Source organism: Phaenicophaeus curvirostris, chromosome 1 (genome assembly GCF_032191515.1).
Source record: "Phaenicophaeus curvirostris isolate KB17595 chromosome 1, BPBGC_Pcur_1.0, whole genome shotgun sequence".
Classification (NCBI taxonomy): domain Eukaryota; kingdom Metazoa; phylum Chordata; class Aves; order Cuculiformes; family Cuculidae; genus Phaenicophaeus; species Phaenicophaeus curvirostris.
In genome coordinates this window covers 64,765,701-64,781,542 of record NC_091392.1, presented here as the reverse complement: position 1 = coordinate 64,781,542, position 15,842 = coordinate 64,765,701, and the positions used below count along the sequence as shown (strand labels likewise).

Below are 15,842 nucleotides of genomic sequence, written 5' to 3'. Positions count from 1 at the left end.
GTGATTAAAGGAAAGGAGGGACAGGGAAGGGGTGATGGCAGGAAGGAGGAAAAGGAGATGGGGAAGAACGGAAAAGGAGGGGGGAAAGACCCGCTTAAGATTATTACTACAAAAGATTGAGCTTCAGTGAGTAAATATTTGTGAGAATTTGCAAGAATGAGTGAAGACTGTATAGACAGCAAACACAGTACTTTAAGGATCTGTTGCCTAATATCTCAAGACTATTTCTGTGGCTGCTGCTCTCTAATTGTGTAATTTATTTGCAAACACAGATTTTTAACTTTGGTATGCATTTCTTCTAAAAAAAAAAAAAAAATAGGAAGCCTGTCTGATAGTGGTGGGAGGCAAGTAAAATGATTGGAAGGTTAAAGAAGTAGTAGTTTGACTTTTTTAGGCAAAGAAAGAAGAGCTTCTCTTCTGAGGTGGAGAACAAACTGCAGGGCCAAAGGGAGGAGGGTGCTGTGATAAGTAAAGATTTTAAGTTTCCAGTTTTGCATAAACTTAATTCACAGTAGCAGGAGCACCTTGTGAAGAGAGATTAAAAATCAAAATGAAATTATTTTTGTGTGGGAATGTGACTTGTGTAGAGTGATGTATGCTAGATCCTGTGGAGGATAACCTGGCAACCTTGATGACCTTCCAATCTGAAAAGTTGTTGAGCATCACCAGAGTGGGGCGATATGTGAATGCTGAAACACCTGCAAATCAGGCTCAAGGAGCAATCAAAGTGTGGTAAACATTAATTAGTATAATACCTAAACCCTTAATGGCGGAAGGAACATTGATTACACTGTCACCGTTGGGATTTCTTTCTGTCAGAGATGGTGTATGATGACAGTTTCTGATTACACTTACTCAGACATGAAGTAAGACTTTATAAATGGCTTAAATGTGAAGGAGAGAGAAGAGCACAAAGCAAACAAGTTGATCTTTCTTCGAGTGGTTGAATGTATTTGGCTTTTTATAAAAACATGCATTTTTACTTTTTGCCTTTCAGACTGTTGAGGTGAATTGGCTTTGTGAACTGGCTTTGAATTCTTCCCTGGGTCACTTTAAACCTTAAATGTTGTGGCAACCTTTACTTAGCTCTCTCTGTCTTGGTCCTGCGATGTTGCCAGCTGCTGGGACAGAGTCACTGCATGGGAACAGGGAGAGTGGGGCTTGGGCTTCTTGCAGTCCACTTCTGACTGTGCCAGTCAGTGCTGTGTGAGCTCTTGAACTGGCCCACTGCAGTGTGTAGCAACATCTGTATGCAGTAAGGCTGTTTGTAAAGCACACTCTAGTGCCTCATAAAACATTATCTTTTGTTAGCCAGCCAGAACACATTTAAATATTCCAGCCTAGGTCTGTAGGCCTGCTTCAGTCTAGTGGATTGTGCATCAAAATCCTGATTTATGGATACTGGGGGTGATATGTTGATGCTTCCCCATTGCTTCAGCAGTGTGAGGAGCTGTGAAAGCCCAGGGCCTTTTTTCAAAATTATAACTTGAACAAGTTTGAGATTTTCTTCTCCTCTGCAGCATAGAAGTAGAAGAGTGACATACCTCTGGGTCCGCAGAAAGAAGCAAGTGAGAAAAGCACTTGGTAGCCTGAGAAGAAAGATGGACACTTAGCTCTCAGAGGAGCACCTTCTGTTGCTGATTTCATTGTGGGATGATGTCTTCCCTCCACTTGCCAGTGGTTCTCTCACTTCTGGTAACCCACTAAACCTTGTCCTAGAGGTCTAATGATATCTCATCCATCACTAGTGGTAGCGGGCTTTGGCACTGGTGCTGTGGAAGGATGAATGGCAGCTAGCACTGTTATCTTCTCTTGTTACCTTGCTCCAGCACCAGACTTAGAGTCTAGGGCTGTAATAAAATACAAGAACCATAAACTCCATCCCTTCTAATTCACATCTCCTTCAATAAGGGAGAAATTTAATAAAGCATGCTTTAAAAAAAAAAAAAAAGCTCTTGACTTTTAGGCAGAAAACCAAGGGTTTATAGAACAAATTCATCGTATATACCCTGAACTTTAGAACAGCAATGCTTAGCATCCCACTCCTGTGTCTCAGGGCTGGAACCTGGGCTGCAGGGAGGCCAGATGCCTAACTTGCTGTGATGTGTATAGTCCTCTTTTTAAAAAAAAAAAAAAAAAAAAGTCATTTAAAACTTTGGCTGCCTTATCCTCCTGTGCAACTTCATTTCTCATTCTGCTCCATAATGTTCTTTCTCCTTGGTTGATCGCTTACTTTTGTACTTCAGACATGAAATTGAAGTTCTTTGGTATTCTAGAGAGGTTCGTTCCCAGCCTCTGCTGCCTTGCCTTTCTCATTCACCTTGGTGTGGAGCTCACCTCTTCTCCCTCTGACTTCCCAAGTTTTGTCATCCCTGTCACTTTTGGGTGATGTGTACGTGAACAGCAAAGGGTCTGCTTGTGCTTTGTTGCTTCCCTCCAGCTGAATTCAGTCTTGCTCAGTCACCTTTCTGGGAATCTGTCAGCCTGTTTTTAAACCTGCTCTGATTTTTAACTTTTTTTCTGATGCTGTCTGATCCCTAGCAAATACAGATAATAAAAATCGTAATTCTTTTTTTGGCGTTTGGAGTGCTTGCTGATCCTCATACAAATATAGTAGTTTTGCCAGTACTGACAAGTGACAGGCAGCATCCAGTGTTCTGGATGCCAAATTCCTAATGCCTCAAATCTTTCCCCTATGGGAGTAAGAGAACAGTAATTTTTCCCTCATGAGCAGATACAGGCAGTGGCAGAGGAGGTATTTCTGTAGCTGCCTGAATGTGAGGATTATCAGAGGAGATATAAGGAGATAACAGGAAATTATCTGCTCTATGGCTGCAGATGGGACAAAGGATACGGGGCCAGCGAGGGAGGAGGTGAGGTGGGAAGAAGTATTCCTAGGACATGCTGTGGGTGTTGGAGAAAGTTGCCTCTAAAATGGAGAGGAGCTTAAAGCATCAGGATGAGGGCTTTCGGAGAAAGGAAGAAATGAGATATATGCTGGGGGTGAGGCACAGGGGCCTTGACTACAAAAAAATTTCAGTGGGACCAGAGAATGTGAAAGCTTGAATCAAAGCAGCTGAAAGATTGGCTTTAATATCTGCTTAGATCAAAAATAAAAGTCTGTGTGGATTAAGAGATAATCCACTAGATAGATTTAATCTACCACATGTATTACTTCCCCTCCCCAATGCTTTTCTTTGGGGAAGGTTGATTTGGCTCTGAGCCCTGGGTTTGAAGGCAGGTGCTATGTTCTCCTTTCTTCTGCAGATCCCCTTTTTGCTTGTCCCAATGCGTGCATCTTGCCCGAAGGGAGGGGCTGTCGCTGTGTGCCTACTGCTTTTTCACAACTACAAAGTCACATTGAATCTAACTGAAGGGGTTTCTCAAGCAGAAAAGAGCACCAAGAGCAAAATAACACAGCAATGACTAATAGAATAGGGATGGGGTCAGTTCAGATGCTGATGATATTTTTGGCTGTCTGAGGGGCAGTGATGGGCCGTTTTATTAACACTTACCCCTCCTGTCCTGGTTACAATTGCTTTCAAACAAATGCCTTTCAGTAACACACAGCGCCTTCAATGGAGGTCGAAGTCTGCATGCCACCTTGACTCAAACACTTTGCCCCCAAAGTCATTAGCAACAGCCCTCTCCATCCCTTCCTGTTTCCTTTCTTTACAAACACCAGGTTGACTTGAAGTGAGTTCAGTTTACACAGCAGCAGAAATACTAAAGTTGCTGGATGACACTTGAACACGAGGTGGGGGGGATGTCCATGAATTTTTTCAGTATCAGTGTGGTGTATTCTCTCTTTTAACTAACCACATGCAACTGTGTCTTGAGCTGTACATGTGTAACAGTCATGCACTTTTAAGAGCCTGTACATGTGATGGAATTTGGATTAGTTGGATTGAGGAGGGCTGATAATTTTTTTTCTTAATTTTCTTGTTCAGCAACAAGTAAATTAATTCTGTAGAGTGTGTATTCCTTCTGTGTTGTGGACCTGCATCTGTACCGTCTCAGGTGAAGGTCTTTGGCTGATCTCCTAATGTCAGTGGGATCTGGCCTCTCAAATACTGGCATAGGAGATCACAGGAGAAAGTGCAGGGTGCCTCAGAGAAGAGACGGTTTCATAGAATCGTAGAATAACCAGGTTGGAAGAGGCCCACCAGATCATTGAGTCCAAACATTCCTATCAAACACTAAACCATGCCCCTTAGCACCTTGTCCACCTGTGCCTTAAACACCTCCAGGGAAGGTGAATCAACCACCTCCCTGGGTAGCCTGTTCCACTGCCCAATGACCCTTTCCATGAAAATTTTTTTCCTAATGTCCAGCCTGAATCTCCCCTGCCGGAGCTTGAGGCCATTCCCTCTTGTCCTGTCCCCTGTCACTTGGGAGAAGAGGCCAGCACCCTCCCCTCCACAACTTCCTTTCAGGTAGTTGTAGAGAGCAGTGAGGTCTCCCCTCAGCCTCCTCTTCTCCAGGCTAAACAACCTCAGCTCTCTCAGCCACTCCTCATAAGGCCTGTCCTCCAGCCCCTTCACCAAGTTCGTTGCTCTTCTCTGGACTCGCTCCAGAGCCTCAACATCCTTCTTGTGGTGGGGGGCCCAGAACTGAACACAGGATTCAAGGAGCGGTCTCACCAGTGCCGAGTACAGAGGGAGAATAACCTCCCTGGACCTGCTGGTCACGCCGTTTCTGATACAAGCCAAGATGCCATTGGCCTTCTTGGCCACCTGGGCACACTGCTGGCTCATGTTCAGTCGCTGTCAACCAACACCCCCAGGTCCCTCTCCTCCAGGCAGCTTTCTAGACACACTTTTCCTAGTCTGTAGCACTGCACAGGGTTGTTATGCCCCAAGTGCAGGACCCGGCATTTGGCCTTGTTAAACCTCATGCCATTGGACTCTGCCCAGAGGTCCAGCCTGTTCAGATCCCTTTGCAGAGCCTCCCTACCCTCCAGCAGATCGACACTTCCACCCAGCTTAGTGTCTTCTGCAAACTTGCTAAGGGTTTGAAACACCTGACCTGGCACTGGACAACTTCCCAAGCTTGTGCTGGGAGCAGGCAGTCTGCCTGATCCTGTCTTTTATCGGTGAATGTAATCACACTGAGTTACATTTGATAGGCAGTAGGGATGTATGGAAGCTATAGGTGCCTTCTCTTATTCCCTTCTCGATGTATCATTGCTATTGCAGCTATGGCACAGTAATTGCCAGTCATACAGGTTTTAGGGATTCCTTCTTTTTCAGAGAGGTTCCAGCAAACCTTAAATGAGAAAGATGTATGCAGCACTGTGGCTGAGAGATGCTTTGCTTTCTGTTCTTCCTCTGATGCTGTCCATGTGCTATGGTAGGTGTTAGTACTCTAGCATCAAGAAGGACTTTGTGACAATGTGCTTGTGTTTGGTGGGGGCAATAAAGAGAGTGGTGGCACCATTATTCCCACAAACTGGGTGTCTTAGAGGATTGATGTTAAATGTGGAAGTGGTTAAGGGTGAAAGGTAGGGATAACTGAAATTCCTCAAACACTTGCTTCTACACAGCTTGCAATAGAGTGACTGTGGGAATCGGAATCGTTTCTTTAGAAAAGACCTTGGAGATCATGAAGTCCAACCGTACTTGTCCACTACTAAACCATATTCCTGAGCACTCACCTACCCATCTTTTAAACACCTCTAGGGTTGGGGACTCAACCACCTCCCTGGGGAGCCTCTTCCAGTGCCTGATAACTCTTTCAATGAAGAAACTTTTCCTGATATCTCATCTTAACCTCCTCTGGTGCAACTTGAGGCCATTTTCTCTTGTCCCATCAACTGTCGCTTGGGAGAAGAGACTAATACCCCTCTCACTACAATCTCCTTTCTGGGTTTTGTGGACAGTGATAAGGTTTCCCCTCAGCCTCCTTTTCTCCTGGGTGAACAACTGCAGTTCCCTCAGCCGCTCCTCGTAAGACTTCTCCTCCAGCACCTTCACCAGCTTTGTTGCTCTTCTCTGGACACGCTCTTTCACCTCAATGTCCTTGTTGTAGTGAGGGACCCAAAACTGAACATAGTATTTGAGCTGCGGTCTTACCAGTGCTGAGTACAGGGGCAGAATCACTTTGCCAGTCCTCCTGGCCGCACTGTTTCTGATGCAGACCAAGAAGGAAAGGAAGAGGTGATACCTGTTGAAGCTCTGGGCATAACATGGAGTAGGTAAAGGGAGTGAAAGAAGTGTTTGACTGCCTTACTTGACCCACTCATGTTCATGGAGTGGGTGGGAGGAAAAGAGTTACTGGTTTACAGGCCAAAGCTTGCATAACTATTTGATTAACACTTCCTTCTGGGAGAAGAACGTGTGCTTGATCAGCCCCTGAGAATTTTGTTTGGGAGGTGGCAGGGTTCAGGCTGAAAAAAAAAGTGATACTTTGCTTTTATTTGGAGCTTCAGGAAGGCTTTGTTGAGCTCTTCTAGGAGAGGGGTCTTCTCACAGGTGAGATGGAAAATTGCATCATTGATTTGAGAGAGAGAGGTATAGCAGAAATAAACGACCAACTTTTTTCAGCTTTGAAGGAAGTAAAAATAGTCAGATGCCCCCAGGAATGCTGTTGGAAATAGTATCAATCAATACAATTATGAAACATCTAGAGAAGAGGTGAACTGTGAGGTGGGAAAATTTGCTGAGGAGAGCAGTTAGGGAAGGTTTAGGTCCTTCAGAGGCATCTCACACTTTAGCAAAACAAGGCAATGGGACAGCTCTATGACACATGAAATTTGCTGCAGACAAGTGCTAGGAAATGCATGCTGAAAGGAATAACAGAAACTACTCTGGGAACCTATCAAGTGTGTAAGTGATGTGGACTTACTCCACTGAGATAGAAGGAGGGTGTGGGAAGGAAATCATGAACAGATTTGTACTTGGTGTTGGTACAAAATACAAGCTGTTAAGCTTTATTTAAAGTAAAAGCATGAGGAAATGGCGAATAATTCTGAGAGGGAGAATCTCATGAGGTTCAGTTTTGCTTATCTCCCACTCCAAAAGAATAAAGTAGAAACAGGCTGTGTGCTTTGCCACAGTATACATAAGGAAGGATTTTCATGCCTCCAGAAAGAGGGGAGCATAGCTGTAAACAAACAGAGACACTTAAAGCTGTTTAGATAAAAAAGTGGTCGTCTTTCAGAATGATGCAAGGTGAATAGGCTGCTTGTGCTTGCTGGTTCTTCACTACCTACAGTGGGAGGGCTTCAGTGGTTCGTTCCTGTACTGTAATGAGGAATGTTCTGCACAGAGAGAAAAAACTTGAAAAGACTGGTTTGGTACAGTTTGAAAATGGGAATCATGGATCACTGCAGATGTCAGATTTGTTGCTAAAAGGAATTATCCAGACAGTGGAAAAAAAACCTCCCTACTCAAAAGCAAAGAGGTGATATTTAAAGACAGTACTTGAGATTGATTTTTACAGGCACAAAATGATCCAATGGAACTCAGCTACAAAACATCGCTGAAGCAGAGTGCACTCTCTCCTGATGAGTTGTATAGTCATAAAAATATTCTTTGCTGGTTTCATTAGAGGGGTGGAGATTCAGAACAGTTTTCAGCTTTTGAGCTTGAAGCTATGGAGAACCTGCTAGTTATGGATGGGGAAGAAAGGTCTCTTCTGGGGAGGCGAGTTTATAGTTACTTGTAACTGATGCCAAAGTCCGATATCCTTCCTAGCCTCTGGTTGAACCTGTGTAATGGTTCCTGCAGCATGGTGGTGGTTGTGTGTGGCATGTTGGTGGTTTCAGTCATGGCCCCAGCTATAAGACATCTGCTAATAAGCTTTGTGGGAAAGGAATATGTCCATATGGTGAACGCAGACTTACTTAACCAGTGGCCACTATCCTCTGCTGCCATGGAGTGCTTTTCACCTCAGTGCCAAAGCATTTTGGTGCTGATCTAGTTATGTGAAAGTTAGTGTGTTTTATTGCTCCAAGTGAGGACCTAATGCTGTTTAACTGATGTGGAAGCCAAATCATGAAGCTGTGAAACAACGTGGAAGAAGTCATGCTGGTATAGTAGGGGGCAGGGATAAAGCCTTGTGTGTCCTGAACTCTACTCATTAACATGTGTTGCCTTTCATTTTTAACACGTCATTTTTATTAAAAATACGCTGGCAGTTGATAACTGGCTGTGCCTTTCTTGCCAGCAGTACCTGTACAGAGGCATGGCACTCTGGTGGTGTGAAAAAAGCTGCAGTTCTCCATCTTTCTGTGCTGTGTCTCAGACAGCCATGGGAGCGTTGTCTTGTGAATCACAGACTAGGCCTGCCTTTCGGGTTGGAATACAAAAAACTCTCAATGGGACTGGGACAAGCATATCTCAACCAGCACTATTGTGCCCTGTGAAACAATCCAATCCACAGAGATTCACGTCCTTCCTTGAGAGTCTGGGTACTGGTTGTTGCAAAAAAAAACTCTGCCTCAGCATTTTTAATCTTAAGAAAAGTGCTTGCCTCCTAGGATCTCGCAGCGGGTGGAGGCCAGCCGGGCACAGCTTCAGGCAATCGGTGAGAGAGTCACACTTGCCCAAGCAAAGATTGAGAAGATAAAGGGCAGCAAGAAGGCTATTAAGGTAGTGACTTCAGTGAAGGCTGCATGGCCTTCGTTATTCCTTCCACCTTCTCTCTTTATTCCTGATCTAAGCTCTTGAGAAGAACATGTGCTATGCTGCTGCAGCTGCTGCCCACTCACCTCTCTGTGCCTTGCTGCAGAGCTGAGTTGCGATGAGAATCCCCTTCCTGACTTGGCCAGTTGATGATTTTTAGAACTATGAGACAGAGCTCCAGGCCTTACGAGGCATGTGTAGTTTGCTGCCCCAGCTGCTTCCTGAGAAAGAGAAAAGGCATGTGCTGAGCTAAGCCCAACACCATCATGCTTCAGGCTTGTAGACGCTTCGGCTATTTAAATGAAAGCGTCTGTTAGAGAGCCTCTCCTTCAGTGCATCATAATCCTGTTGATCCATGATAAACTGGTGAAGAACCTTGTTCCCTATTCTTGCTCCATTTTATACATTATTTCCAACTCCCTTCCTGCCTAGTGGAAGCCTTTTTGCCAATGGTCTCTTAGTATTTGGAAAGAGAGAAAGAAACTCCAGCACTTCCAGAGTTGACAACCCATGCATGATTGAGTCTGTGCAGGTAGCCCTTAGGAGCCCATTGGCTCCAAGGCTGTCCATTCCCACTGGCAGCACAGATCGTGTGCTTACTCCACTCTGTGTGTTTCTGTATTGCCTAGTTGTTGGGATTTTTCAGTCTCTCCTTGATTCTCCACAGGTATTTTCCAGTGCCAAGTATCCAGCTCCTGAACGGCTACAGGAGTACAGTTCGGTTTTTGCTGGTGCAGAAGACCCAGCTAAACAGAAATGGCCAAGACACAAGATTCAGAGCAGACACCGAACGCTGGATGAGAAGGCTCTGCAGGTAAGAAGGAGGAGAACAGACCTTGAGATGAACAAGCAAAGAAGCCAGGAGGCCCTTGGTCTCTTTGATGAAGCAGACCAAGGCTTTAGGGTGCAGGTTGGGAGCAGAACATCTTGTCAGCTTGGCCTGTTGGTGGGGCTGCATGAGGTCAGATTGGGAAGTTTGCAGAGCTGCCCATTTGAGAGGGCTGTGTCGGTACAAGACCTTGACGTGATGGTTAAGTGTTCTGGCTGGCTGTCGGCTTCCAACTTTCTGGAGCAGTTCTGTTTCTTGAAAAGCTGCCGATTCCTGCGGCAGCGCTAGTGAGTGCTGCTGGCTGGATTTAAGGCTTTGGCTGTGCACAGCAAGGCAGCTGGGATCAGGGTCACAGTTGTTTGAAAGGCTCAAATCTAAGTGATGGTGAGAAGGGAAAAGGTAAAAGTGCTTGTGGATGTATCAGGAGAAAAAGGAGTCATTAGAGCATTTTTCTGTCCCAGGAAAGCGTCACACTCGAGTATTGACCCTCTCTTGCTCCCAGCTAAGTTTTGCAGGTTGGCAGGAGAGAAATAATGTTGCTTCCTTACATCTTCTGTTTGTGCTTTATTTCTCCCTTGTGTTCAACTGTTGTAGGTTGTGAGCCCTTCAGAGAGGGGCCAGATCTCTCCATACACAGTAGATTTGGGGCTTCCAGGTGTGTCCATGGCACAAATTCCCTTTTAGCCTGTGGACTGAGTAGCAAAAAGGGCTTCCTGTGGAGGTCTGAGAAGTGGTGGGTTTAGCAGGAAATGCTACCAAAGGATTCTCCAACCATTTGGATCAACATCTCCAGGTTGGAAGGAGGGGAGGAAGAGTTGCTGTGTTTAAAGTTTAAAAGTTGCTGTGTATGCACTGTGCCAGAAGTAGCAGATGTGCCTTTCCTGGCAGGTTAGTGATCAACCTAACAACTTCTCGGCTCTCCACCCCTAAAGAGACTACTTTCCTCATCCTTGTGTGCCTCGGCCCAAAAATAAAGCTGCCACTGAATAATTCATCACACTTAACTTTCCTGAGTTTTAATGGAGTTGAGACTTCACACAGTGAGGTAGTTATGAATATTTCAGCCAGGCCAGGGAAGCAGGGTTACTGGCTGCATGGACAGCTGGCAAACTCCAGCAGGGTTCGTGCTTCCTTTGAGCCCTGGCAGTAGCACAGGGCAGAGTTGTGTGGGACCTGCTGCTGGCTGGCCAGGGGAGGCCAATTATGGCTGTGCTGGCTGGCTGGCGGCCCCATCCCATCAAGGAACGTGGTGGGAGCAGAAGTAGGTGGTGAGTAGGCAGGGGAGATGCTCTTCTTCCCTGAAGGGCTGGTGCCAACGTACAGCCTCTCGCACAGGGAGGGGATTGAGAGGATCATCAGCTGATAAAAAGCGGAGTCCCACAAAGAGCAGATGGTGTGCCCATCTAACTGGCCTGCTGGCTCCATTAGGCTCCATGTGCCCTATCCTGCTGGCCCTGCCTGTGGTGCCACCTCCTCCCTGTCCCAGGCAGTCTCTGTACCATTGCCCTGTTCTGCCCTTCGTGACCAAGGCTGCTATCACTACAGGGACTTTGTTGCAGGCCCCATGGAATGTTTGTGTTTGTTCCTTCCCTCCTGTGACCTGTCTCTCAATCCTCGTTTGGAATTGTTGATCTTTCTCTGGCTTTGCTGACCCTGCCTTGCTCTGCCATTTCCTCTGTGAGGTTGGTTACAGTAGCACCAGCTCCTGCAGCTCTTCTGTGGGGCGAGGGGATGCTGCTGTGCGGGCGAGTGGCTGTCAGTGAGGAACAGTGGAGTGACCTGCACCAGGAGCAGCTGGTGTGCCGAGTGGGGCTTGGTGCGGCCAAGCTCTGCCCACATTCCTGGGGGACAGGCCTTTCTTGGCCATAGCTGAGCACAGAGTCTGATGTGCCTTGCAGTAATGAAATGTGACAGAGGGAAGTCTAATGTTTGCATTTCTGCCCTCCTCAATTATTCAGGGCTTTCAGCAGAGGCTCACTGCCTGTTTTCACTTCTAATGAGGGCCTCTTTGCTGGGAGTAGTTGCAGTAGCCTTTGCTAACTTCATTTGTGCACACACACACATGTGCCCCACCAGGAAAGCAAACTCTGCTCATTTCAGTTTAAGGGTAAGTGGTGGCAGCCTGTGCTTAGTATTTAGGGTTTGTGGTCTGAGGGGAAAGAAGCTGAGTTGGAAATGTGCATGGTTCTGCAGTTTATTTAAAAATGCTTCCCTCCTGGGAAATTCTCCTTTCCCACTCTGCACCCCAAGCAAGTGAAAACTCAGCTGTTCAGAGGACACTGTTTAGGTTGGTAACATAAGCACTGATGGATTCAGCTGCTGAAAAGCGTCCTTGTAGTAAGCCTGGAAAGCCACTTGTCTTGCACATTGCTGTGATAGCAGCTAGGCAGGGTTGAACAGTGAGTTGGCTGCAGCTCTGTGGAGGTTCTCGGGTGGGACCTGTGTCAGAGTGCCCCTCAGGAGGCTAGAAAACAAAGTGGGAGACATGGTCTGTCTGGACTTGGGAAGAGATCCAAGCAAAAGTTAGTCCTCTGCTGGAGTAACCTTGCAAGGCTTCAAAAACAGCAGTGACTTGGCACGTCTGGTCACTTGGAAAAGACCTTTGAGATCAATGAGTCCAACTGTACCTGTCCACTATGAAACCATGTCCCAGAGCACTTCATCTACCCACTTTTTAAACACTTCCAGGGATGGTGAATCCCTGGGCAGCTGCTGCCAGTGCCTGATAACCCTTTTAATGAAGAAATTTTCCCTGATGTCCAGTCTGAACCTCCCCTGGTGCGACTTGAGGCTGTTCCCTCTTGTCCTATCACCGGTTACTTGTGAGAAACAAGCTATCACCTCGATACAACTTCCTTTCAGGCAGTTGGAGACAGTGATAAGGTTTCCCCTCAGCCTTTTTTTCTCCTTTTTTTCTCCTCCCAGTTCTCTCAGCCACTCTTTATAAGACTGTGCTCCAGCCCCTTTATCAGCTTTGTTGCCCTTCTCTGTACATGCCTCAGCACCTCAATGTCTTTGTTTGGAGGGGCCCAAAACTGAATATGATATTCGAGGTTCACTAGGCACTAGATCTAGGCACTTGAATAAAAACTAGCACTTTGGTGGCATTTAAATTAAAAGGATTATGTAGAGCTTCGTGTTTCAGAGTAATACCCATGCTAAGTGCTTTTATAACTGCCTTAGATGAGACTTAAAAGTAAGTATAGGTAATGGTTGGTTTCTCACTCCGCCTTTAAAGTGACGCACAGTCTTCCAGTGCTAATTGAAATCTACAAAGAGAGAATTAAAAAAAATATGTGACTTGAGGGCTAAGTGTGTGTGAATAGTCCTAGCAAAAACGTCAGTACTCCCTCATGCTTAAAAAATTAAACATTGGTAAATGAATATTAATGATCAAAAGAACCTTTATTTCTGAATCTCTGCTTCTGTGGTCTCTAAGTAACAATTTAGATATTTTTTGCCTACTTGCTGCTGTTAAAAAATCAGGATGTTTATTTCAGTTTGTTTTTTACACATTGGAAAGTGTTATTTGGGGGTGTGTGTGCAACATTTAAATAAAACCTCCCAGGTCTTTTCTTACAGGATTTTAGAGACTCAGAGCATCATAGAAACTCTTAATGGAATAACTGAGCTGTGACTAAGCCCTTTCCCAGGATTTCTGGCTACTAAATTCAAGCCTGAAATTTCAATCAACAGAAACTGCTTATGTTGCTGAGATGTGGTCTTAAAACTGAACCAACAGCAGTCTCTGTTTCCCACACACAAGTACAAGGAGGGAAGGAGGACACTGGATAGATCAGGGTTGCTGGATGTAGTGAGGCAGTAGGAAGCTGTGGACTGGATTTGAAATTGTCATCTTTTGGTGACAGAAGAAATCCACAAAAGCATGGCCAATTATTTAATCTGACAAACTGAGCTGATTACTTCTGTTTTCTTCTGGTACAAACACTTGCCACCTCACAGATGCCAGGCTGCTGCTTGTCCTAGTTTGTGAAGAAAGAGCAGGAGTTATGAAGGGGCTGAGGAAGGCTGTGGGGAGGTTTGTCCATCCCAGGCTGTGTCTGGATTCAGGAGCTGGTATCTTTCCTCCCTCTACAGCAAAGTGTGCTGTGGGCACTGAGCTTCATTCCCCTGAGCATCTGGCAGCGGGCGCTGTCACGCTAGCTGAAACGCTGGTCTGATCTGGGATGACAATTCCTGTTCTATATAAAAGTCAAGCAGTTCAGATGTAATAAGTCCATTTCTAAAGGGAGCTCTATATATTATGCATGAAGTTTTAGAACTGAGAGAGAGGAGATTTCAGTTCATTAGAGTTGAAAACTCCTGCAAATCCCTCAGGCTTTGCAAAACCATCTGGCACACGTTCCACCCTGCGCACTCCCTTCTGCCTGGTCTCTTGCCTCGCACAGGCACTCTGTTTTTTCCTAACCTCTTTTTCCTTTGCCTTCCCTGCATACCCCACCAATGGCATCATGTCTCTTAAAACATAACTGAAGGCAGAAGAGGGGAAGTAAGAGATGTTTGGGGGCCTCTGCCTGCTTGAAATTATCTAGTAGCCGGAGACACTGTAACAGATGTCTTTTATGCTGCCTGCTTGATTCCCACCTCTGGATATAGAGCCAGAGTGGTTGTTTCATTTTGGTGGATGCTTGCAACAGCACGATCTGTTCAATATGACCCATCCATGGCATCAAAAGCACATGCCATGAGTCTGAACTGCTGAGATTTGTCATGAGTGTGGGGTTGCAATGTTGTCCATTTGCTTCCTTGCTCAAAGGGAGGTGAAGAGGGAGCAGGAGGGTTCACAGACCATGCGGTGGATACAGCAGTATGGGTTGTGATGGCTGGAGACAGCACCTTGGCAGCTGGGGTTTTAGTGTCTTACCACCTGTTATCTATCTTCTTGCAGGAGAAGCTCAAGTACTTCCCTGTGTGTGTGAACACCAAAATTCACCAGGAGGATGATGCAGAAGAAGGCCTGGGCAGCCTCCCTAGGAACATTAGCTCCCTCAGCTCCCTGCTTCTCTTCAACACCACTGAGAACCTGTGAGAGCTGGAGCAGTGCAGTGCTGCTTGCCTTCCCCTGCTTGTCCTCAGAGGAGCTTTCCTTTCCGCAGGAGCAGCAGTAGCTGCTTGTTTTCCTGAGGATCTTGCATGCCAGGCTCCCAAGAGGACATGGTTTGGTACCTCTCTGCTGGCTTCCAGCTAGCAACCCTCTCTTCCCTACTTTTCCCCTTGGATGAGAGGAGCTTTGTCTGCACCTGATCCTCCACTGACCTGCTTTCAACCTAACTTTGCATTTCTCTTTCCAGCTTAGTTTTTCTTGTTGCACCTCTGTAATAATTTCTCTCTGGCCTTGAGAGCTGCTGTTACTCCTCCCCTTCTCTGCCCCGTGTGCCTGCCTAGGTTCTGCTCCTTGTCCTGATTGTTCCTCACAGCAACACTTCACTGCTGTTGCTACTTTAATGTCCCCACTGCCTCTCCCTGCAGCTCCCCTTTGCCTCATGCTTCCTCCTTCTCTCCATACTGAAGAGCTTCTTTCAGCCCTTCTTGAGCTTTCCGCTGCTGGATCTCCTCTTTTTTCCCCTGAGCCAGAGATTATTTTCCCTTTATCTTTCTTTCTGCCCCTTGAGTGACTGGTCACTCATGTCCTGCTGTAGGTTATAAGGTGTTCTCAGGGCAGGCGGTGGGAGGGGACAAGCTTGGGTAATGAATGCAGTGCAGGGGGGCTCTGCTTTAGGATGAACGTGGAGGCTGCACTGATAGGGTGAGGAGTTGATTTTGCCCTTTGGTTGTGGAGAGGAAAGGCAGGAAAATGGGGCTAGAAAAAGGCAACTGGAAAGCCCAGCATGTTCCTTCTTGGGAAGTTTCCACGTCTAAGGCATTCTTGAGTACACTGTTTCTTCTGGTTTGGGCTCTCAAGGTGGCATCGCTGAAATACGCATCCTCTACCCTTAGGTACAAAAAGTATGTTTTCCTTGATCCTCTGGCTGGAGCAGTGACCAAAATCCATGTGGCTCTGGAAACGGAAACAGAAGAGAAGCTCTTTGATGCTCCTCTCTCCATCACCAAAAGGGGACAACTGGACCAACAGGTGAGATGCAGTTGTGGGGATGGAGCTGCTTCCTCTTTGTGGAGTTTTGTTCAGCCCTCTGAGAGGAGAGGGCTTCTGCAGGGTGGAGAGGAGGTAGGAGTGTGGCCCCTTATGGGGCTGCAGGGTGTCTCACTTACCAGAAGGGGCTTGCCCATTTTTAACTTGAAGTCCTGGCTTAGGCCTGATGGATGACACAAAACTCGGAAAGCTGGCAGGTGTTTTTCCTCTGCTGAAGCCTTTGCTGGCTGGTGTGAGAAGAGTAACATATCAATTCACCTTGCTGCTAGACCTC

At 46.3% G+C, this 15,842-nt stretch overlaps 1 protein-coding gene across 3 annotated transcripts in view; it reads left to right on the top strand.

Annotated features, from left to right (window-relative positions):
* WASHC1 (WASH complex subunit 1) overlaps window positions 1-15,842 on the top strand; it is a 47,805-nt gene that overhangs the window by 26,545 nt on the left and 5,418 nt on the right. For all 3 annotated transcript variants that reach the window (XM_069860468.1, XM_069860476.1, XM_069860463.1), the window contains exons 3-6: window positions 8,483-8,594; window positions 9,295-9,441; window positions 14,366-14,502; window positions 15,415-15,550. In XM_069860468.1, the coding sequence (XP_069716569.1) occupies window positions 8,483-8,594; window positions 9,295-9,441; window positions 14,366-14,502; window positions 15,415-15,550 (532 nt within the window). The remainder of the gene's footprint in view (window positions 1-8,482; window positions 8,595-9,294; window positions 9,442-14,365; window positions 14,503-15,414; window positions 15,551-15,842) is intronic.